The 25,737-nt window shown below is 40.2% G+C and overlaps 1 protein-coding gene across 9 annotated transcripts in view; it reads left to right on the top strand.

Moving 5' to 3' along the window:
- LCLAT1 (lysocardiolipin acyltransferase 1) overlaps window positions 1–24,676 on the top strand; it is a 257,617-nt gene extending 232,941 nt beyond the window's left edge. For all 9 annotated transcript variants that reach the window (XM_073791468.1, XM_073791469.1, XM_019942977.3 and 6 more), the window contains one exon: window positions 20,504–24,676. In XM_073791468.1, coding sequence (XP_073647569.1) covers window positions 20,504–21,006 — 503 coding nt within the window. In that variant the 3' untranslated portion in view covers window positions 21,007–24,676. The remainder of the gene's footprint in view (window positions 1–20,503) is intronic.
- Window positions 24,677–25,737: the final 1,061 nt, after the last annotated feature.

The raw sequence follows: 25,737 nt of genomic DNA, 5'->3' as shown, positions 1-25,737 counted from the left end.
GATGGACCTAGAGACTGTCATACAGAATGAAATAAGTCAAAAAGAGAAAAACAAATACTGTATGCTAACATATATATATGGAATCTAAAATGATAATAAAAATTAAAAATAAAATGGTCCTGAAGAACCTAGGGGTAGGACAGGAATAAAGACGCAGATGTAGAGAATGGACTTGAGGACACAGGGAGATGGGAAGGGTAAGCTGGGACGAAGTGAGAGAGTGGCATGGATTTATATATACTATCAAATGTAAAACAGGTAGCTAGTGGGAAGCAGCCACATAGCACAGGGAGATCAGGTTGGTGCTTTGTGTCCATCTAGGGGGTTGGGATAGGGAGGGTGGGAGGGAGATGCAAGTGGGAGGAGATATGGGGATATATGTATATATATAGCTGATTCACTTTGTTATACAGCAGAAACTAACACACCATTGTAAAGCAACTATACTCCAATAAAGATGTTAAAAAAAAATCACAAATTTGATGGCTTAAAAAAAAAAAGTTTATTATCTCATAGTTTTGGTGGCCAGAAGTCTGAAATCAAAGGTACTGGCAGGGCCACACCCTCTCCCAGAGTTCTAAGGGAGAGTCCTTCCTTGCCTCTGCCAGCTAGTTACCTCCTGGCATTCCTTAGCTTGAGGTTACATAACTCTTCTCTAGTATCTTTACATCTTTACCCTTTTCTATCTTATAAGGACACTCCCATTGGATTTAAGGGCCACATTAATCCACTATGATCTCATCTTAATCCTTAACCTTAATTACATCTTCAAGGACCCCTTCCAAGGATAAAGAAGATGTGGCACATATATACAATGGAATATTACTCAGCCGTAAAAAGAAACAAAATTGAGTTATTTGTAGTGAGGTGGATGGACCTAGAGTCTGTCATACAGAGTGAAGTAAGTCAGAAAGAGAAAAATACTATATGCTAACACATACATATGGAATTTAAAGAAAAAAAAACAAAATCGTCATGAAGAACCTAGGGGCAGGAGAGGAATGAAGACGCAGACCTATTAGAGAATGGACTTAAGGACACGGGGAGGGTAAGCTGGGACAAAGTGAGAGAGTGGCATCGACATATATACACTACCAAATGTAAAACCGATAGCTAGTGGGAAGCAGCTGCATGGCACAAGGAGGTCAGGTCGGTGCTTCGTGACCACCTAGAGGGGTGGGATAGGGAGGGTGGGAGGGAGGGAGACGCAAGAAGGAAGAGATATGGGGATATATGTATATGTATAGCTGATTCACTTTGTTATGAAGCAGAAACTAACACACCATTGTAAAGAAATTATATTCAAATAAAGATGTTAAAAAAAAAAAAAGGACCCTTTCTGAATAAGGTCATATTCTGAAGTTTTGGTGGATGTAAATTTTGGGGAAGACACTATTCAACCCACTACATATACTTACTTCTCTAATTAATTGTTATTCTGCCAGCTTAAATTTCAGGTTAGGTAGCTATTCATCCAGATGTTAACTCTGCTTATGTTTCTGAATTTAAACAAACTCCAGTTATTACTCAAGTGACTCTGTTTTTATGCCGAGTCATAGGAAGTGATCCCTGGCTAGAAGCACTTTTCTCTCTCTACTCCCTATCTCCTAATGACTATCTGCAAAGAAATCATCTGCTCTTTGATACTTTATTCACTGCAGTGGTCCCATTCTGATTCCTCCTCTCTGCGGCTGAGATATAGCAGTTGTTTACTAAACAGTTGGGCTAGATCATCAGCACTGACCTCTGCTTTCTGATGAAACTTGACAAAGTTTACTAGAAAATGAACTCACCTTAATATCTTCCTCTACCCCCACCCCCGCCCCCAGTCTCTATTGATGCTTTGGGGAGTGTTGTTTTGAGAAGTTGGTCAGCACTGAAGAATTTCTGGTTGATGTTTGGGAAATATTTAGAAGAATCTTTGATCCTGTCTAAGAAATAAAATAGAACAGTGTTACATAAAACATTCCATCTCTTGCATCAGCAGTTGATTCTAGACTCCTCAGGATGCAAGAAAATGAGTTTTTTGCCTGGAACGTACAGCAGGCCAGAACTTTTTAAATCCAGGAATTTAAGAAGTCTATAAATGACTATAAAAAGTAAGTCTATAAATGTAGATGGCAACCTGTATGGTATTCTGATCATTTACAGAGGTTGAGAGTATTTGGATTAGTTTCCAGTTTGGTGTAATGTTAGTGTCTGTCTTTGAGCTTTATCCACAAATAGTAAAAAAAAAAAAAAAAAAAAAGAGGAAAGAAGGGAGGGAGGGAGGGAAGGAAGGAAAAGAGAAAGAAAAGAGGGAGGGAGGGAGGGAAGGGAGGGAGGAAGGAAGGAAGGAAAAAGAAAGTACAAAAAGGAAAAGAAAGTACTAAAAGAAAAAGCAGGAAAGTGTAACCTCTTTCGGTCAGAAGTATCAAAATGGTATATGATGTTATCAGTACGCCTGCTCTGTTCTTAGAAACACATCTTTCTGAACTACATAAAGTCCATTTTCTTTTTCTTATTTTATTTTAAACTTCAAAAGATACTCTAAATGCTGTAAGAATAGAGCCTACTGTTACTTTTCCATCTTGGAAGAACCTGAGGCGTTTGTCCTTCAGTTGAGCTCGACACAGTCTGATTCTTTATCCTTTCAGTAGAAAAGAAGTCACAGTTCCATTAAATTATCCCTCTTCCCAGTAGTGGACCTTTCACAGAAGCGAAGTGAAGACCTGCACTGAGAATTCACTGTTGATTGGAAGTTTTGAATATTTCCTGTGCTGACCCATTTTCTTTACTAGCACCACCGCTGCTGCACTTTGTACTTTACCTTACAGGATTCATTAAAACAACGTAAGAAGATAAGGAAGAATGAATTATGACTATTTCTACTAAAGAGTACAGAAGCCATAAAGTATGTTCCCTGGTAGAATATTTAATTTGGTCATTTGGGGGAACAGAGTATGAGCAGATGGTGGTAGAGGGAAAAAATAGAAACACAGCCTTCGGAACACACATAATCCTGCTCAGAAATATCTCCCCACATGCCTTCCATCGACCAGAGGGTCTTTTGGATTAATAAGGCCCTACTGTACAAGGTGTGCAGCCATGGTTGACTCAGTCCTGGTTGATGAAGAAAACCTTGTTGTAGTAAGATCCTCAATCCCATCAGGCTGAGGTCAGTTTACTGAGTGGGAATTCTGACTTCTGAGTGACTGAAAGCAAGGTAATTCTTGGGTCATCCAAGGAGAAGGCTAGCCAGGAGGTGTGGCGCAAGCCTAAGGCAGTTTGACAGCCATCTTGAGACTGACTCATGTGGCTCCTGATGCAGAGCCCAGGGCCACGGGAAGGACAAAACTGTTACCTGCACTCAGACACCCTCACTTCTACTCTATCTTCTACTTACTCTTGACAGCAACTTGCCCTCCACCCATTAATAATACCCCATCCTCAGCCAAATTACCTTTCCCTCTCAAAGGAGACAAGGATGAAATTGAAGAGAACTCTCTCTGTGTTATATGCAGAATCACGTACAAAATAAAGCTATAAAGTAGTAATGTTAGGCTTTGGTTTGGGGGCATACTTTTTACTAGTTTAAGCTGTATTTTTATTACCATAAATTGTTTTGTTTTGGGTTTTTTTGCGGTACGCGGGCCTCTCACTGTTGTGGCCTCTCCCGTTGCAGAGCGCAGGCTCAGCGGCCATGGCTCACGGGCCCAGCCGCTCCGCGACATGTGGGATCTTCCCGGACCGGGGCACAAACCCGTGTCCCCTGCATCGGCAGGCGGACTCTCAACCACTGCGCCACCAGGGAAGCCCATTCACCATAAAGTTTTTAGATTTACAAGATTCTAAGACATTCCACTCTGGTTTAGATAGCTGCCACGTAGCGGACGGTAGGGCCTAGCTTGTGGTTTGGTGGATCAGTCAATCAAGCTTTATCCCAGGAGTATATAACAGAAATTTATACAAGATTTAATCATTTATACTTTGTATAAACTATAGCAAAACTCTGTTAATCAGAATATGTGCATGATATACTTAAAAGATGAAAATAACACAGTGCAAGATGGAAAGAAACTTGAAAAACACCAAGATCTTTCATTTGCATAGAATTGACGCCCTTACTAAGTACAGCAGACTGCCTTTACAGCCTGGCTGACAGATACCTTTTGTTTCTTCTAGCCCTCCAAGGGAAACACTATTCCCAGATTGCAGATAAAGAGCCTAAGGCCCAGGGAGGTTAAGTGACTTGTTCAAGGTCACGTGGCTAATAAGACTCTGGGTACAAACCAGGTCAGTCTGACTCCTTAATGTGCAGCTCTTAGAAGGTAGATCAGCATAGTGGAAAGGCTTTGTAGTCGTTAGACACAAGTGGCTAACTAACTGTGATCTTCAGCAAGTGACAACTTCCTTGTGCCTCAGTTTCCACAACTGCAAAAGAGGGATAGCACCACAAGGGTGGTTACATATCTAAAAGTAACTGTCCTGATAAACTCCACAAGGGAGGGATCTTCCTTTTGTCCACCAGTGTACCCCAAATGCCTGCAGATTTTGGTACTACAGCCAGTACCTGCTCCATAGAGAACTTGTTGAATTAATAATGCCTGGCACTTAGTAGGCATTCAGTACATGGCAGTGTCCAAGTGCATCATTAGTCATCTTCAATCCTAACCTCAAAGCACAGAGACTATAATAATGTGCTGTCTCCAATCTCATTTAATTCAAACACCAGCAAATTAGCAGAGTATACATATGCGGACACTTCTAATCTTTTAATCCAGTATTGATTCATGTCCATGGGTTTTGGAACATCTAAACAAATTTGTTGAATCCAACAGTAACATAAATTATATTTTGTCATTGCTCGTTTTTTTACATTGAATTTTGAATGTCTTCTCTAAACATCATTTTAGCACATCTTTGTCTTTTAAAGAGTAATGAAAACAAAGTATGAATTTTTGAAAGAACAGGCAAAATAAGTCTGTGTCATCAATGACACAATCTACAGATGCGCCATTGTAAGTGGCAGTTACGCTTAGTAGGTCCTGGGAGTGAAAACAATTTGGAACTAGAACTCTTTGTCCCTTTCCCTTCATAGCATATTGTGTTATTTTATTCATTGCTATGTTTGCTTTGTAAATTCTGCACTAAAATCCCGGGAGCTGAGGAGACAAGGTGCATGAGCTATGTTGGGCTGCCTATAAAATTAGCACCTGTGCTCTTTGTCCTTATTACACAGCAACAATAGCTTGCATTTCTGTTGAAAATAGAGTGAATAATGATATTTTATGATTTTTGAAGTGAACACATTTTCACCAAGCAAATCTGAAGTATAATATATAGTACATATACACATGGATCTCCTGCTGTGGTTTGTGTATATCATCACGTGTAGATTCACGTTTTCGTAATGCTTTTAATCTCTTCCATATTTGTGATTCTGTTTCGTTTGCTGTGATCTTAAACATGTATGCTCTTTTTCCCTTAATCATCTTCATAGAGTTTAATATTTTATTCATCTCGTCAAATAACTAGCTTTTGCATTTGTTTATTCTTTCACTATTTCTTACTTTTGTTTCATTAATTGTTGCTTTTTATCTTTAGTAATTTTCTCTTCCTTTTTCCCTTTGGATTCTTTTTCTTTTCTTTGTCTTTTTTCCAATTTCCAAGATAAGTAATTTATCTTGGAAATAATTTTTTTTTTTTTTTTTTTTTTTTCAGTACGCGGGCCTCTCACTGTTGTGGCCTCTCCCGTTGCGGAGCACAGGCTCCGGACGCACAGGCTCAGCGGCCATGGCTCACGGGCCTAGCCGCTCCACGGCATGTGGGATCTTCCCGGACCGGGGCACGAACCCGTGTCCCCTGCATCGGCAGGCAGACTCTCAACCACTGCGCCACCAGGGAAGCCCTATTTTTCCTCTTTAATAATGAAGCATTTATTATTGAGTACAGCCTTTACTGTATCCCACTGATTCTCTTTTTCATTCTTTTTTAAGTAGTTCATGATGTTTCTTTTGATTTCATCTTCCATCCCAGAGTTAACATCCCAGAACACTTTTAGTTATTATATTTTGTTGTTTATTTTTATGGGATCTTGATGTGAGAATGTAACTTATAAAATGTAAGTTTTTATAAAATGTGTTTTAATCCTCTTGCCACCAAGTGAATGATCAAACATCAAAGTGTTCCAGGGATCCTACCCCTTTTAAAATATTTCTGAGGGACATATGGGTTTGTATAAGTCTATTAAATCAAACTTATCAGTAGTTTCAATTCCTTTATTTAATTAATTTTTATCTACTGGAGTTGTCCTATTATGAAAGATACTGAAGCCTACACTGTAATTTTATTATTTTTCAATTTCTCTTTGCATTTCTAATATTTTTCCTTTTAATATTTAGCTACTACTTTAGTTCATACAGATGTTCGACCAGTATTTTCTTTTTTTAAAAAAATACATATATATTTGATCCTATCCATAGATGCTGAAAAGAGATTTGATAAACTTAAGGCACTCCTAATAAAAATTAGAACAAAACAGAAGTTAACTATTTAAATATAATACTCTGCTACCAAAACTCAATAGTATCTCATATGCTGAAGCATTAAAACCCACATTTTGGTTAAAGTCAGAACTATGCTTTTTATTATTAAGCAAATGCTAGTGAAAGCACTAAGAAAAGACCATAAAGATGATAAAATTCAACATAAAGCTGCGTTTTTGCTGCTGATAGAAAATCTAGAAAGTCAAAAAGAGTCCAGTCAAAAAATCAAGTAGACTTAAAATTTGTTAGTATGGCTACATATGAGATAAATACACAACAACTGATTTTCTCTATTCTAAGCAGTGCTTGCCTAAAAGCAGAAGTAGGAACACATATTCCATTCACCATAATGAAAAAAATTATGAAATTATTTAGGAATAAATTTTCAAAGAAAGCCACAGAAGTTATGTGAAGAAAACTGAAGTCTTATTGGAAGAGAAAATAAGATTTGAGCACATGGAAACTCATACTTTTTTCTTGAAAAGACAATATAAAAGTGTCAGTTCTTTCAAAAGTATAATGTAAATATCACGCAAATGCAATTTTGGGATAAGTCGAGAGGGGGGTGTTTTTGTGTGTTAGAATTAAGTTAAATACTCTTAAATGTATATTGCAAAATCGGTGCCAGCAGGAGCCCAATATCGTGTGAAAAAGAAAACAGCCAGACTTGCCTTATTCGATATTAAGTCACTAAGGGAAGCAGGAATAAACACAGATTAATGGAGCAGAAGAGAGAAGGGAGACTGGATATCTATATATTTGAGAATGTAATATATGACCAAGTTGGTATTTCAAAACAGTGGGGAGAAAAGGAGTTATTTAATAAAGGATGCTAGAAAAATGAATGTCTTGAAAGAAAGTAAAGCTAGATTATAAAATTAAATGAAAAATGTTTCTCATCTTGTAGAAAAACATAAAATATACATACAGTCTAGGGGCAGGGAAGACAAAAACAGGAATCCAAAAGCTGTAACCAAAAAAGAAATGAACTTGTATAGACATAGACACGCACATGCATGCACACATGAGTATTGGATAGATGCCATAAATAAAGGCGATAGTGGATTTATAAAAATTTGCAACAGGGCTTCCCTGGTGGCGCAGTGGTTGAGAGTCCGCCTGCCGATGCAGGGGACACGGGTTCATGTCCCGGTCCGGGAGGATCCCACATGCCGCGGAGCGGCTGGGCCCGTGAGCCATGGCCGCTGGGCCTGCGCATCCGGAGCCTGTGCTCCGCAACGGAAGAGGCCACAACAGTGAGAGGCCCGCGTACCGCCAAAAAAAAAAAGAAATTTGCAACAAAGAATACAGAGTATTAACAATCCATGATAAAGAAGGAGCTTTGCAAGTTGACTAGAAAGAGAGAAACAGCCCATAGGAACTAGATAAAGGATGTGGAGCTGCATTCACAGAGCAGCAAATCCAACAAAATAAACTCACTAGTGGCCAGGGAAACACTAGTAGCCTGATGACCAAAATTAGTGTAAAAGATTTAAAGCATGTACAATATAAAGAGGTCTTACAAATCCGTAAGATGACAACTAACTGAATTTCCAAAACAGGTAGGAATAGTCCCAGTGTATATCCAGTGAACTTGTTTTATCTAATCAAAGACATACAAATTAAAACAAAAATGACATACTTTGGCAACTTTCTAAAAGTAGCAATCCCAAGCATTAGTACAAGTGTGAAAAAGAAAGTACCACCATACATTTCTTGCGTGTTTATTAAATTGACCTTTGCAGGGGTCAGTTTCCCATAGGTAGCAAAAAGCCTGTTAAAGTATTCATGTTCTTTCATCCAGCAATTTAACTTACTGGAATTTATCCTAGAAAATCCTTATCATTAATTACAAAGGTATCTATTTAAATATTGATAGATATTTAAATATTGTTTATGTGAAAACAACTTAAATACCTGAAAACAAAGTAATTTTAATATATATATAAAATCAGATATTATACATCTATAAAGTGACATATTAGAAAATCTTTAATGGCATGGATGGGAAATGCATGAACAAAGTTATAAAACAGTGTATACGGTATGATCTTATTTTTGAAAGTTTATATATCTTTTTTCAAAGAGCATGTTTTATATACACGTGTGTATATGTGTGTATCTGGCCTCAGCAAGTGCTGTATTGTTATTCACATCTTGCCTTTGATGTTCTAATAATGCACCAGTACTGTCGAATTATGGAAAATGTCAACAGGTTTCCACTCTACCTAGAAAATAAAACTTGTTTTGAAGATCCAGAGAACCAATGCCCATCCGAAGAGAGATTCGTAACTGAAAAGATTCATGCGTTTACACATGGAAACACAAAAGTTCAATAGATTTAGGATAGGAAGTGAAAATATATGTCCCTAAAATTAATGTGTAAGACCTGAAGTCAGGTTGGATAAGTAAGATTGTTCACAAGGATACCATTTTTAGTTTCACCTTTCAGCTGAAATTTGCTTTTTAAGCGCAGGATGGTTCTCTCTTAGAAAAAGAGTAGGCACTAACTTTGACTTATTAAAAAAACAACAGCAACAACAATATGGGACAAGAGACCAATGATCCTAGAGCACAAATCATCAGTTTCTAATTCTGAATACCTCAGAGGATTTAATATCTATGCTGAGCTCAAAATGAGTTAGTATAGGAATGAGTTAGTAGGGATGGAGAAGAATATGTATCAGGAGATGAATTGGGACCTACCCCTAGAGCCAAGGTCAATCCCCTAAACAGCTTTGCTTCTATACCGTGGGGGAGGAGTGGACTACATTTTAGACAGCAGAACTCAGTGTCACTACAACAGACTTGTCTCTCTCCCAAGGAAGAGGAAATCTAGAGAAAGGAAGGTAAAGGGTAGCAGCCTAAACCGAACCTCTCTTCAGGTGCTGTAGGTGATCCTCCCACCTGGAGGAAGAACAATCACAATGAGAGTCTGAGCACGTACCACCTGCCAGGCACTTCTCTAAGCATCCTGCAGTCCTGTTTCCAACTGATCTTCACAAAACCCTATGAGAGTCGCTACTGTTATCATCTACATTTACAGATGAGGCTTCTAGTGAACTTGGCAAGCCATAGAGCTGATAAGAGGCAGAGCTGGAAGCCACCTGACTCCACCTTTTGTTCCATATGCATCCAACTTGTACAGAAGGAAAGATGAATAATGTCCCTAGTAGGAAACAGTAGTGTTTTCTCTAACAAAGAAAATGGTACTGTTTGAGCCTTAATACCAGTTGATTTTAGGTGATTCATGCATGCCCTATTATTTTGAAACTGAAAGTGTCTTTATTGGTATTTTTCATCTAAATATATCCAAATCTGTCCACTCAAAGCTGTTCTTCAAAGTGTACTGACTAGTGCCAATTTGTCATGCTTATTATTAGCCATGTACTATTACATGTCAGTGTCAAAGTGGCACAGTGAATGACTTTTTAGTTATTAACTCCAACTTTTATTCTATTGGGTTTTTTTAAATTAATCTGAAAAATAGTGCACAAAACCAGCGGCTTCAGCATTTTCTTTTAACACACATACATCTTAGATCACAAGCTGCTTTATCAAAAACTATCTAATAGGGCTTCCCTGGTGGCACAGTGGTTGAGAGTCCGCCGCCGATGCAGGGGACACGGGTCCGTGCCCCGGTCCGGGAGGATCCCACATGCCGCGGAGCGGCTGGGCCCGTGAGCCATGGCCGCTGGGCCTGCGCATCTGGAGCCTGTGCTCCGCAACGGGAGAGGCCACAACAGTGAGAGGCCTGCATACCGCAAAAAAAAAAAAAAAATATCTAATACATGTAGTTAGATTTATGGATCTAGCTCTAATAGAAAATAAACTTATTTGTAATTTTTTTAAAGCAGGCATTAAAATGATATACAAACTATATTTTTGTATATTCTGCATACATTTGATTATGGAAGGGGAAAGAAAAGACATTTCAATTGTTATCAGCTCCATTAAAGATCACTTTGGATTAAAAAGAAACAAAAAAGCTTACATTTCTATTATTCTGCCACTGAACTATATAATTGAATCTGGGCAAACGGGGATTTCTTCACTCCGTTCTTTCATTTTAAACATACAAATGTGTAAAGACTTGGCCCTCCTCCATTCCTGGTGAGTAGGGCTCTACTAATAATCACGTACCCAAGTTGATTTGCATACTGAAAAGTCTGTTGTTTTCATACCAGAAAATTTAAAGATAGTTTAACTCCTTTGTAATTGCAGGAACTTATCTTTTCTTAATCCATTATGCATTATTTTAGCTATTATAAATTGGTAAATGAAATAGAGGCACATCTCAACTTCTGAGTATCCATTTCATTATTGTCACTTACGTATGAACCAAGTTCTGCAAGCCTGCCAACCCCTGGCCTGCTACCTTCTGGGAGGAAGCTAACTTGTCTGGTAGTAAGGGTTCCCCTGGGCTAGAGGCCCCAGGGCCAAGAGATCTTGATACGATGGTTTGAAAAGTAAGCTCTTTTCTCAGCAGTCAAGAGTTGTATGTGGCTTTGTGCTGTCTGGAGACATTTACTAACTATAAAGTTTAAAAATTGTCAAGACACTGCCAGGTATAAAAGCCTCTCTCCATTTCCGCCTCTCTTGCTCTGGCCCTAATGCCTTTCTGAGTCTGTGATGCTTGAAGACCCAGCTCCGGGAAAGGAGTGACAAGATACAACCTGTCTTTTCTTCTGCTTCTTCCCAGTTCTCACTTTTTCACCTTACTGTCTTTTTTAGCTTCTAATGTTACGATGTTGCTCTTGTTTATAATACAGATAGTGTTTTAATTATGTTGAAGTCCATCATTCCAGAGCTCTAAATTCCAAGCAAGCAGCTTATTAGAAACTTTGGGAACACTGCCTTTCTGTAAGGTAACACCCAACAGCCCCACCGAAGATGGCTGTAATTCTTTCAGAACCAAGAATTCACAGAACCAAGTTGAAAAAAATCCACTAGAGCAGGTCAGTCTCATTAACTGAATATAGAAGTTGTAGCACATGCTCACATTTAAGAACTTTTCCATGTGCCAGTCCTATGCAAAGAGCCTTGTGTACATTAGTTCACAAAATTGTTATAAGAGCCTCATGCAGAAGGAATTATAATTCCTTCCCTATTTTTAGATGAGAAGATAGGTGGTCTATAGATATGGGTTAAATAAGCATTTCTGGAACCTCTGTAAGTGCAGGACATTATGTCAGGTACTAAGGTTCTAAAGAGGCAAAGACACGGTCCTGCCCCTTAGATTTTTATGTTTCCCTGGGACAGTGGGTTCCTGTGAGCTTCTAGTACTGTAGTGCAGGATAGCAGGTAAGTGCCCAGAAGAGCACATCAGCACATATGCCTTAAGCACTCATAGAGGGCAAGACCACTTGGCCTGAATATGTAAAGAAAACTCTGCTTAGAACCCTTAGAATTTGAGCTGGTCTTTGAAGAAAATTGAGATAAAATATTTCAGGGAAAGAACCTGAAATATTTGAGGCAGAGCAATGTTCTTGGCCATTTTGTGAAATAATAATTTGAATATATGCCTTGAGTAGAAGACATGAGGTCCATAATTGGCATCTTCAGGGCCCAAGAGAGGAGTGCCCTGGATAGTGGTATAAAGAAGATACTTGAATGCAGTATTTCCCCCACTAACCATGCCGGCATCTGTGGACTAACAGAAGCTGAAGTTAGGTTAGAGCCTAACATGCTAACATTATGATGCAGTAGCGCTTACTATGTATCAGATCTCGTTTTGTCTTTTTACATATATTATTTACCCTTGCAACAGCCCTGGGAGGTGGTTTTTAGATACAGGAACTAAGTAAGTCACAGAGAGATTCATTCATTCATTTACTAAGAGGCAGAGCTAGGATTTGAACCCAGGCAGTCTGCTTTCACAGCCCTCATGCTCTGTACTGCAGGGAATCTAGAATTTTTTCACAAAACGTTCCTGTCAGTGGTACCGTCTGTCTCAAAACTTGCCATTTCTATATTGAACAGACACGTGTGCATGTAGACATACACCGCTACCACTACAGGTTGTCAAGAAGAATGCAGAAAGGGGCAGTTTAGCTTCTTACTAGTAGAATATATACCACTTTGCTACCAGTTTGTAATGATACATGGCTGTATTTGCTTGATAAGCATTAAGAACCGCCTAGAGGAGAAGGCTGGGACAGGTGAGCTGCGGGAACTGGTGTAGAGTGACTGAGTAGCAAGATGGTGGGGTTTGCGTGGGGAAGGAGAGAGTTCCAGGCTGTGGACCACTGAGGCTGATGGGCCTGTAACCCTGACTGAGGAGAAGGGCTGGGCAGAAGGCGGAGGCAGAAATGCTGACTGCAGAGGAGTTGTTGGGGTTTTTTGTTGTTTTTTATCATCTCTATGGCTGATACTTTTTTGTTTTGAATTTTACTTTATTTTTTTATACAGCAGGTTCTTATTAGTCATCCATTTTATACACATCCGTGTATACATGTCAATCCCAATCTCCCAATTCATCCCACCACCACCACCACCCCCCCACCGCTTTCTCCCCTTGGTGTCCATACGTGTTCTCTATCTGTGTTTCTATTTCTGCCCTACAAACCAGTTCATCTGTACCATTTTTCTACATTCCACATAGATGCATTAATATACGATATTTGTTTTTCTCTTTCTGACTTACTTCACTCTGTATGACAGTCTCAGGTCCATCCACGGCTCTCCAAATGACCCAGTTTCATTCCTTTTTATGGCTGAGTAATATTCCATTGTATATATATACCACATCTTCTTTATCCATTCATCTAACGATGGGCATTTAGGTTGCTTCCATGACCTGGCTATTGTAAATAGTGCTGCAATGAACACTGGGGTGCATGTGTCTTTTTGAATTATGATTTTCTCTGGGTATATGCCCAGTAGTGAGATTGTTGGGTCATATGGTAATTCTATTTTTAGTTTTTTAAGGAACCTCCATACTCTTCTCCATAGTGGCTGTATCAGTTTACATTCCCACCAACAGTGCAGGAGGGTTCCCTTTTCTCCACACCCTCTCCAGCATTTGTTGTTTGTAGATTTTCTGATGATGCCCATTTTAACTGGTGTGAGATGATACCTCACTGTAGTTTTGATTTTCATTTCTCTAATAGTGATGTTGAGCAGCTTTTCATGTGCTTCTTGGCCATCTGTATGTCTTCTTTGGAGAAATGTCTATTTAAGTCTTCTGCCCATTTTTGGATTAGGTTTTTTTTTTTAACATTGAGCTGCATGAGCTGCTTGTATATTTTGGAGATTAATCCTTTGTCCATTGATTCGTTTACAGATATTTTCTCCCATTCTGAGGGTTGTCTTTTCACCTTGTTTGTAGTTTCCTTGGCTTTGCAAAAGCTTTGAAGTTTCATTAGGTCCCATTTGTTTATTTCTGTTTTTATTTCCATTACTTGAGGAGGTGGATCAAAAAAGATCTTACTGTGATTTATGTCAAAGAGTGTTCTTCCTATGTTTTCCTCTAAGAGTCTTATAGTGTCTGGTCTTACATTTAGATCTCTAATCCATTTTGAGTTTATTTTTGTGTATGGTGTTAGGGAGTGTTCTAATTTCATTCTTTTACATGTAGCTGTCCAGTTTTCCCAGCACCACTTATTGAAGAGACTGTCTTTTCTCCATTGTATATCCTTGCCTCCTTTGTCATAGATTAGGTGACCATAGGTGTGTGGGTTTATCTCTGGGCTTTCTATCCTGTTCCACTGATTTATATTTCTGTTATTGTGCCAATACCATATTATCTTGATTGCTGTAGCTTTGTAGTATAGTCTGAAGTCAGGGAGTCTGATTCTTCCAGCTCAAGACTGATTTGGCTATTCAGGGGTCTTTTGTGTCTCCATACAAATTTTAAGATTTTTTGTTCTAGTTCTTTAAAAACATGCCACTGGTAATTTGATAGGGATTGCACTGAATCTGTAGATTGCTTTGGGTAGTATAGACCTTTTCACAATATTGATTCTTCCAATCCAAGAACGTGATATATCTCTCCATCTGTTTGTGTCATCTTTGATTTCTGTCATCCGTGTCTTTTCCTCCTTAGGAAGGTTTATTCCTAGTTATTTTATTCTGTTTGTTGCAGTGGTAAATGGGACTGTTTCCTTGATTTCTCTGTCTGATCTTTCGTTGTTAGTGAAGAGGAATGCAAGAGATTTCTGTGAATTTTGTATCCTGCAACTTTACCAAATTCAGTAATTAGCTCTAGTAGTTTACTGGTGGCATCTTTAGGATTCTCTGTGTAGAGAATCATGTCATCTGTAAACAGTGACAGTTTTACTTCTTCTTTTCCAATTTGTATTCCCTTTATTTCTTTTTCTTCTCTGATTGCCATGGCTAGGACTTCCAAAACTATGTTGAATAATAGTGGCAAGAGTGGACATTCTTGTCTTGTTCCTGATCTTGGAGGAAGTGCTTTCAGTTTTTCACCATGGAGAATGATGTTTGTTGTGGGTTTGTCGTATATGGCCTTTATTATGTTGAGATAGGTTCCCTCTGTGCCCACTCTCTGGAGAGTTTTTATCATAAATGGGTGTTGAATTTTGTCAAAAGCTTTTTCTCCATCTATTGAGTTGATCGTATGGTTTTTATTCTTCACTTTGTTAATATGGTGTATCACATTGATTGATCTGCGTATATTGAAGAATCCTTGCATCCCTGGGATAAATCCCACTTGATCATAGTGTATGATCTTTTTAATGTGTTGTTGGATTCTGTTTGCTAGTATTTTGTTGAGAATTTTTGCATCTATATTCATCAGTGATATTGGTCTGTAATTTTCCTTTCTTGTAGTATCTTTGTCTGGTTTTGGTATCAGGGTGATGGTGGCCTCATAGAATGCGTTTGGGAGTGTTCCTTCCTCTGCAGTTTTTTATAAGAGTTTGAGAAGGATGGGTGTTACCTCTTCTCTAAATGTTCGACAGAATTCGCCTGTGAAGCTATCTGGTCCTGGACTTTTGTTTGTTGGAGGATTTTTAATCAGTTTCAATTTCAGTGCTTCTGATTGGTCTGTTCATATTTTCTATTTCTTCCTGGTTCAGTCTTGGAAGGATATACCTTTCTAAGAATTTGTCCATTTCTTCCAGGTTGTCCATTTTATTGGCATAGAGTTGCTTGTAGTAGTCTCTTAGGATGCTTTTTATTTCTGCAGTGTCTGTTGTAACGTCTCCTTTTTCATTTCAAATTCTATTGAGTCCTCTCCCTCTTTTTCTTCATGGGTCTGGCTAAAGGTTTATCAATTTTGTTTATCTTCTCAAAGAACCAGCTTTTAGTTTTATTGATCTTTGCTATTATTTCCTTCGTTTCTGTTTAATTTATTTCTGCTGTGCTCTTTATTATTTCTTTCCTTCTACTAACTTTGGGTTTTGTTTGTTCTTCTTTCTCTGGTTCCTTTAGGTGTAAGGTTGGATCATTTGAGATTTCTCTTGTTTCTTGAGGTATGCTTGTATAGCTCTAAACTTCCCTCTTAGAACTGCTTTTGCTGTATCCCATAGGTTTTGGATCATCGTGTTTTCGTTGTAATTTGTCTCTAGGTATTTTTTGATTTCCTCTTTGATTTCTTCAGTGATCTCTTGGTTACTTAGTAACGTATTGTTCAGCCTCCATGTGTTTGTGTATTTTATGTTTTTTTCCTTGTAACTGATTTCTAATCTCATAGCATTGTGGTCAGAAAAGATGCTTGATATGATTTTAATTTTCTTAAATTTACTGAGGCTTGATTTGTGACTCAAGATGTGATCTACCCTGGAGAATATTCTGTGTGCACTTGAGAAGAAAGCGTGATCTGCTGTTTTTGGATGGAATGTCCTATAAATATCAATTAAATCTATCTGGCCTATTGTGCCATTTAAAGTTTGTGTTTCCTTATTAATTTTCTGTTTGGATGATCCGTCCATTGGTGTAAGTGAGGTGTTAAAGTCCCCCACTATTATTGTGTTAGTCGATTTCCTCTTTTATAGCTGTTAGCAGTTGCCTTATGTATTGAGGTGCTCCTTTGTTGGGTGCAAATGTATTTATAATTGTTATATCTTCTCCTTGGATTGATCCCTTGATCATTATGTAGTGTCCTTCCTTGTTTCATGTAACATTCTTTATTTTAAGGTCTATTTTATCTGATATGTGCATTGCTACTCCAGCTTCCTTTTGATTTCCATTTGCATGGAATATCTTTTTCCATCCCCTCACTTTCAGTCTGTTTGTGTCCCTAAGTCTGAAGTGGGTCTCTTATAGACAGCATATATATGGGTCTTGTTTTTGTATCCATTCAGCGAGCCTGTGTCTTTTGGTTGGAGCATTTAATCCATTCACGTTTAAGGTAATTATCGACATGTATGTTCCTATTACCATTTTCTTAATTGTTATGGGTTCTTTTTTGTAGGTCCTTTTCTTCTCTTGTGTTTCCCACTTAGAGAAGTTCCTTTAGCATTTGTTGTAGACCTGGTTTGGTGGTGCTGAATTCTCTTAGCTTTTTCTTGTCTGTAAAGTTTTTGATTTCTCCATTAAATCTGAATGAGATCCTTGCCAGGTGGAGTAATCTTGGTTGTAGGTTCTTCCCTTTCATCACTTTAAATATGTCGTGCCACTCCCTTTTGGCTTGTAGGGTTTCTGCTGAGAAATCAGCTGTTAACCTTATGGGGATTCCCTTGTGTGTTATTTGTTGTTTTTCCCTTGCTGCTTTTAATATTTTTTCTTTGTATTTAATTTTTGATAGTTTGATTAATATGTGTCTTGGCATGTTTCTCCTTGGATTTATCCTGTATGGGACTCTCTGTGCTTCCTGGACTGTGGCTATTTCATTTCCCACATTAGGGAAGTTTTCAACTATAATCTCTTCAAATATTTTCTCAGGCCCTTTCTCTTTTTCTTCTCCTTCTGTGACCCCTCTAATGCGAAGGTTGTGTTTAATGTTGTCCCAGAGGTCTCTTAGGCTGTCTTCACTTCTTTTCATTCTTTTTTCTTTATTCTGTTCCACAGCAGTGAATTCCACCATTCTGTCTTCCAGGTCACTTATCCATTCTTCTGCCTCAGTTATTCTGCTATTGATTCCTTCTAGTGTATTTTTCATTTCAGTTACTGTATTGTTCATCTCTGTTTGTTTGTTCTTTAATTCTTCTAGGTCTTTGTTAAACATTTCTTGCATCTTCTCAATCTTTGCCTCCAAGGTCCTGGATCATTCTTTTTCCGAGGTCCTGGATCATCTTCACTATCACTATTCTGAATTCTTTTTCTGGAATGTTGCCTATCTCTACTTCATTTGGTTGTTTTTCTGGGGTTTTGTCTTGTTCCTTCATCTGGTACAAAGTACTCTGCCTTTTCATTTTGTCTGTCTTTCTGTGAATGTGGTTTTCCTTCCACAGGCTGCAGAATTGTAGTTCTTCTTGCTTCTGCTGTCCGCCCTCTCACAGAGGAGTTTTGAAAGTAAATGTGAACTCAGTTCTGAATCAGAAGCCAGGTGGCATAACATGTGACAAGAGGTGAAGACATGTCTTTTCCCTCATTGAGAGAGACAGTGGGGAAAGGGTAGATGAAGTGGAGGTAAGACAGCTAGAACAAGGATTGTGTCTCTGGTTGGTGGGCATAAAGAAACAGGCTCTGAGGTCTGCAGGTGGAGGGAGCACTAAAATATCAAACTCACTTGTCAAGGAAAAGTTTCATCTGTGATGGAGCAGGGTAGTCGTGATTGATGCTAAATTGACAAAAGGCTGCTCAGTTTTTAATGCAGGTGAGTTAATAGGTAAGACACATTATATTACCTTCTTAGTGGATATATCACACTCAGTGTAGCAGTGAAAGAGTTGGTCTTTGGATGCTTGATCAGATGGCCCACCTTCTAGCATGTAAATTCCTGCTACAGCACACCAGGCCATGGTCAACCAGTCTTTTCTCAGATGGTGAACACATCACCTCTTGACAGCTGTGGAAAAGCTTTTCCCTGTGGCTTCTAACCACAGGACCAAGTTCCCTCCTCTGGAGCCGAATGGCTTGGGCCTAGTCTCTCTTCTAGGACTTCAGACGCAAGTGCAGTGGAGTTGCCTCTACCAGCCTTGCACTGCCTCCTCTACTCCCATGTCAACAGTGCACAGGGTCCCTAAAGGACTGTCCCTCTGGTTTTGAACCTAAACCTTGTTGATATAGGTATTCTCATTTTTTTATGACATAGCTCTTATTAAGGGCTGTGTATTTTATAACGCAGTTATGAAACCAGATTGAAACCTGGTCCTTTCTCTAAGGTAAATCACAGAGTAGAGGAGACGGACAGTATATATTTATAGAGGTTCAGTAATGGTTCAGTAGTAAGGGTAAACATGGTGAGCTAAGGTGGGGAAGTTGCTTCATATCTTTACTGTTCTTAATATTGAGGTAAAATTTGAACAGAGTGAAATGCACAGATCTTAAATGTACCATTTGATGTAATCCACACCCTAATCAAGATATAGAATAGTCCTGCCCCCCAAGATATAGTCCCTGCCCCCCTGAAAATTACCTCATGCTCCCTTCCAATCAGTTCCCTCCCCCACAGGCAACTACTGTTCTGATTTCCGCCACCACAGATTAATTTCGCGTACCTCATATGGTTCTGTGATTGCAAATTTCACATCAAAAGTCTCTCACTGCAGATAAGTCGATATGGAAGAAAGCAACATTCAGAGACTATGCCTCAACATGCTGTGTGCCCTTGGGCAGAAATCTTAACCTCCCTGGGCCTCGTTACAGGGTTCCATAGGTGATCCTCTTGATTCCTTAAAGATCCAACTCCGCTCACATTTTTAATCTCAAAACTGCCACCCCCCCACCGCAGTCCGCTCAAGAACCCGGAGCAGAAACAAACCTCGGGCTCATTCCACCCTCTCCAGTTGAGCATTCCGTCAGGTCAGTTCTTCCTTGTGATTTTTTTAGACATGTCACTTACTTTAGTCCCTACCTCCTCTTCATCTCTTGCCTTGTAATGACCAATCAAATTACTTTTCCGACCTCTCTTGCCCCTGGTCCTCTCCAAACTATTCTCATTACTGCCCCCAAGCTAATCCCTGATAAAATGAAACAAATTCTGGCCGCTTTTCTATTTAAAATCCTTAAGTGGTTCTCCACCATTTAAGGTGCTTCTCTGTCACCTACAGACTTGAGTTCCAATTCTCAAGTTTGACAATGAGGCCTTAACCGAATGCCTCCAGCCTGTGTTTAGTGCCCTCAGCTCCCCAGTGTTCTCTGCTGGGAGGCTCACCCTGCCATCGCTCTCCTGCTTCCCCAGCTCCCTCCCCATTTCCACAGGCCCCTGTTAGGGCACTGCACTTGCCGTCCCCCTGATTCTGCTGTGAGCTCTGCAGTGAGGTTAGGGACCGTATTTTATTCACTTCTCTATCTCCAGCATCTGGCATATGACTTTGCTGACAACACTTAACCCCAAAGTAACTAAATCATGAGATTTCTAAGGATGGTGCTGCACTGGGTCAGGGTCTTATTCAGACTTCACATTGATGTTTCTAGAAATAAAAAAATCATATGGAAGTTTTCATGCATGTCTGACCACTTCATCAAGTCTGATTCTGAGTTTTTCATTCCAGTAGCTTTCGTGATAATATTGGGTTAATGGTGAGCAAGTTTTTTATTTGGAGAGAGGGTGTATTTATTATTGATAGGAGGTCTCAAAACAGTGAGTCCTGCTGGTGCAAAAGAGCTGTCTGTGCTCTAATTCCTATCTCAAATCTAACTTAATGTGCTTATTCGTTTAGTTCTATAATGGCAGATTGCCGTTTCTACAAATGAGGGTAATTTCTTTCTAAAGGTCTTTGTGGTAATTAGCAAGCAGATAAAAGACTAAAAATGACTGGTAAATGCTGACCCAACAGCATAGGAACGCGAGTGTTTACAGCCCGTGTTTGTTCATCTTGGTTCACTTGGTCCTGGTTTTGTGAATCAGCATTGCTGTCTGAATTGATCTTTACTCCATCTGTATTTTTATCTTTTCCAAAACCTAGGTAAGAACCTGGATGCCGTCCATGACATCACGGTGGCATACCCTCACAACATTCCCCAGACAGAGAGGCACCTCCTCCTTGGGGACTTTCCCAAGGAGATCCACTTCCACGTCCACCGATACCCAGTGGACACCCTCCCAACATCCAAGGAGGACCTCCAGCTCTGGTGCCGCAAGCGGTGGGAAGAGAAAGAGGAGAGGCTGCGCTCCTTCTATCAAGGGCAGAAGAATTTTTACTTTACGGGGCAGACTGTCATTCCACCTTGCAAGTCTGAGCTCAGGGTCCTTGTGGTCAAATTGCTCTCCATACTGTACTGGACCCTGTTCGGCCCTGCAGTGTGCCTGCTCATCTATCTGTACAGCCTTGTTCGGTGGTATTTTATAATCATCATTGTCATCTTCGTGCTGCAGGAGAGAATATTTGGTGGACTGGAGATCATCGAACTTGCATGTTACCGTTTTTTACACAAACAGCCACATTTAAATGCAGAGAAAAAGGAGTAAGATCGTAAGGTTCGCAGTGTAAAAGCCTAGGGGATATTTTGGATAAGCTTTTGTAAACCGAGATGCTTTTCTGCATGACTATGTCAAATATTTCTTACTATCGTCATTATTTGTTAAAGATATTTTGCACTTAGTTTTGTGGGAAAATATTGCTACACACACGATTTTTTTTTTTTTTTTTATATCTCTGAATGTAATTTCAACACTGTGTAGCAGGGAGCAATCGCTGTGAAATAACTTGGGCCAGAGTATTAGTAAACAATCATCAGGCTGTTAGCAGACAAGGTACACACAGATCTTCTTAGAGGCCCAATCCTGCTTCCTAACAAACTCCCCAGACAGGAGGCAGATCTGGGGCTCCTGGGCACTGGCCCAGATCAAGTGCTGGCACCTGACGGTGGAGGTGAGGGCCCTTCCTCCTGGCTCCCTCTCGGCCCTGTCCCCGCACTCCTTTCTATGCCAGTCAAACCCTTGCATCCTTCCTCAAGACCAGAAAACAGAAACCCCTTGTCCTTAAGCTGAACAAACATTTTAATAGGAAGCCCTTCATTACTCATGAAATCTTGGCATTTAGCCGTGCACTGACCTAGACGTCACAAGACCACCGGTGCCCTTTTCTCACGTGGGAAATAAGAGCTGGACAAGTCTCAGGGAGCAACCACAGGCTCTCCACTCAGAAACCTTAGTTTGAATTTTTAAAACCAGGAATTCATACAGTTTAGTTCTTCACTTCTGTGTAACCTTGTTTAGTGCCGGTTTCTTTACAGCTTGTTAGCAGGTGTAGCTTTTCTGCATTATAAACGGTATACATCAAGTCACTTACCTTTTAAAGGAAAGCGTAGAAGAACGTTCTTATTGCCATCAGAAACACTTGAAGTTGTGTCTTGGTTGAAATATTTCTTTAAAACCTGCCACAAAAAGGAAGGTTATTGTATTTTCTACGTGTGCATGGGTGTCTAACTTCTGCCACTAAATCAACAGCAGCACTTGCAGACAGGGCCGTAATGGTTTAACCTAAATTATTCAATCCTTGTAGCCTTGACAAGTTTTATTCTTAAAACCAAGTCACACAAAAGTGAATCCTTTTTTAATGATAGTGAGGGATCTCTCTTTTTTAGTCCCAGGTTTCCTCTTTCATTAGTAAAGCCCACATTTTACCAATTGTTCACCTAAATATTCCTGTTATTTGGAGTCAATGGAAAATTCAGCAAGTCAACAGCACCAATCTCCTTCTGAGGCAAAAAAGAAATGTGTGGTCATTGTTTCCACTCCGCTGGGGCCCTGCAGCTACGTTTTTTTTTTGGTCCTAATGGGAATGCTGGTCAGAGCAGCAGAAAATATGGGGCAATTGAAAGTCTTTACTGGGTTTCCCTGGTGGCGCAGTGGTTGACAGTCTACCGCCAATGCAGGGGACATGGGTTCGTGCCCCGGTCTGGGAAGATCCCACATGCCGCGGAGCGGCTGGGCCCGTGAGCCATGGCCGCTGAGCCTGCGCGTCCGGAGCCTGTGCTCCACAACGGGAGAGGCCACAACAGTGAGAGGCCCGCGAAAAAAGTCTTTACTGTTAAAAAACCTGTCCGCGTATTCCTGCCTTGAACCAGCTTCAAACACTGTTTCTAGCTTTGTGTACTCTTGGCACGAGTGCCTTCTCCTTAATTACATCTCCTTTGTGCTGGACGGTGATTTCCGCCGGCAGTGGAAACCGGCATCGCTGTGACAGGCAAGCGCGCTGTGAGCTAGACTTACCCAGCAGACTCTTCTTTCAGAAAGCCACCGCAGCATTCATGTTGGCACCATCTTCACTGGAAGAGAACTAACTAGTGCCTCTGCTGCAGAGCCCAACCTGTATTTAACTACTCTCCCAAGGCTGTTTTCAATCCTGCCGGGGCTACTAATTAGTTGCTGGGGCTACTAATTAGTTATTATGCACATCTGCTCCAGACCCAGCTTCCTTGGTTTCTAAGGTGGTTATTTTTTTAACCTTTTTTTCCCCCCCGCCCTTTAATAAAAGAGGTTTCTAATTTAGGTCTCTCTCAGACTTCTGGTTATATTTGGAAATAAGAAATAGTTTAACAATCAGGATTGCATTTGTCCTGGGTCAGAGAGAAACGCTGAGTTTTCTACTCCACAGGTGTTTGTAATGTAGCCGGGCTGCCCTTCCTCCAACTGCTCAAGGGTCTGGCTTTAATGGCGAGTCCTCTAGAACCCCATGAAACCTGTAAAAGGGGAACTCTTCCTTTTTAAAACATGTTTTCTTTTGATCGTAAAAAACATGTTTAAGATAAAATGCAAACTCTTTTTTAGTACCCTGAATTCATAAGCACTGAAACTGAGACATTGTACTTCTAAGAATTAGAAATAACTTCAAAAAGAAAAATGTTGCCTTTTTTGGTCTCTGGTGTGGTTTTTTTTGTTTTGTTTTGTTTGCAATAAGGCTTCTTTTAAAATTGAAATCATTTGTGTTTTCCTACACAACTTTTTCTTCTCTTATTTAAAGAAATACACTGTCCATGATTTGGACTCTAAAATTGATAGGTCAGGTAGAGGTTAATGCAGTTACAGTACTGTGCTTGGCCTCAGCTGTGACCCCTTCCCATCTCCCAGTCTGGCTCTGGACTCAGCAGCCGCCTGTCTGGCAGCATCTGGACTCTCACCAGTCCATCCAGAGGAGACTCAGTGGAGTTAGAAATGTTTACAGTGCTGCATGTCCATTTGTTACATCTTTACCATTCAGACAAGACTTAAATAAAGCAAGTGGACATGAACCATTATACTTAAAATAGGAACCTACAAGGAAGGGCACTGATTAGGTCACAAGTTTTCCCACCAGGCCTCTGATGAAACAAGCCAAAGTCATTGTAAAATTCAGTAGAAGAACATGGTAAAAGACTAAAAGAAAAATAAATGTCAGAGCCCATAATTTAAAGTTCTTAATAAAATCCGTTTGTTAGGCTACTAAAACACAGACGGGGAGAAATCCCAGCTTCCACTTGAGTAACTTTGAAATTAGTTACGTCCATAGCCCCACGTCAGACCTCATCCATCAGCAGCCGACTGAACTCGCTGGGAGGGGAGACGTTCCCATCTCACTCGGGCTTCAAGCTCGGCCTGACCACGCTGCCCTCGTGCACTTTTATAACGGAGACTAATGGAGGGAGCCTGTTGGTATTAAATTGTTTACATTTCTTTATATAAATAATGTGCTTTCAGTGCCTTAGTTACGGGTCCCTTTCTTTCTCTTGTTCCAAGAATTCTGCAATGTGTCTCTTAGGTAAAAGTCTCTTTTTGCTATTCACTGGGAGAAAAATGGTTTCTAAAACACTGGTCACTGTGGTCAATACTACCTTGTGAGGACATCTGGGAAAGAGAGCTTTATGTGGAGGTAGCGGTTGCCTCAGGGCTATTGTTTATGTTGCAGAAATGCTCTTGTCACATGATAAGCTTCAGATTAGACATGGCCCTAAAGTTGTCTTGTGCTGACCTTGAATTCTTATTTCAGAAGAGAATCTTGGTTTAGGTAATTCATTTTTTAAAAGATCATGTGCAAAAACACTACGTTTTAAAAATAACTCACAGAATGGCCTTAGTTTTTTTATGTCCGCTGGTATCTTTGTGAGTTGTGTTCTCTGTAGTATACATCCCAGAATAAAGTGGAGTGAATTCAATAGTTTACACGTGTGTTGGGTTTCTGTTTTTTGCAGGAATGACTGGAGGCTATATTGTTATTGTATTATAACATGTGGTATTGAGGAAGAGCTGACCAGTTAGGACTCTCTTTCACAGATGTTTAAAACATAATGCCAAAGCAAAAAGGGAATATACCACCTTCATCACTGAAAAAGTCCAGGGGCCGCAGCTGAATTCACGGTTCAGTGAATGTCATCAGAACTTGGTTTTCCCCCATCTCAGTTCAGCCTGAGGGCAGTGTGGTCCTTCCACAAGGGAGGGGGTCTCGTGGGAAATATCCACACCACTAGCTGTAAGAGGTAAACAGGGCTCTATGCACACCCCTCCCCCACTGTCAGGGAATACAGGACTAGGAAGGCAATTCTTGGACCAAAGCTTGCCAAATGCATGAAAATACACTTAGCAAACAGACACGCACAAAAATCATGAGACCTAAGGGTAGCAGGATATGCCGCCCCAGAATGAGTGTAGGAGTTCAGGACATGCCACCCCAAATATACCACTTTGGAATATTGATTATTGTCAGCTGTAGGCACTTGAGAAACAGCAAATGCAGGGAAGGGCTGTCTCTGAACTCTCCTTTTCTGCCTGAAGACAGATCCTCCAAAAGGAACTCAACTGCCATAAATCCCCTCCCTGGGAGTTTCATCAGCCAGAGGGGATTGACTCTTGTCACAGGAAAGGAGAATTCACACCCCCACACTTTGCCACAAAAGGCCATACCCACCCCCCATCTATTCCAAGGGTCCATTCATCTTTCCTAAAAAACATTCACTATCCCCTAAGAGGGCTACTTTCTTCCTCCCCTTTTCCATTAAGATGGTATTTCAGGGGCTTCCCAGGTGGCGCAGTGGTTGGGAGTCCGCCTGCCGATGCAGGGGACACGGGTTCGTGCCCCGTCCAGGAAGATCCTACATGCCTCGGAGCGGCTGGGCCCGTGAGCCATGGCCGCTGAGCCTGCGCGTCCGGAGCCTGTGCTCCGCAACGGGAGAGGCCACAACAGTGAGAGGCCCGCGTACCGCAAAAAAAAAAAAAAAAAAAAAA

Source organism: Tursiops truncatus, chromosome 14 (genome assembly GCF_011762595.2).
Source record: "Tursiops truncatus isolate mTurTru1 chromosome 14, mTurTru1.mat.Y, whole genome shotgun sequence".
NCBI lineage: Eukaryota > Metazoa > Chordata > Mammalia > Artiodactyla > Delphinidae > Tursiops > Tursiops truncatus.
Note: the sequence above shows the minus strand (reverse complement) of the source record. Positions and strands in the feature narration are given on the sequence as shown.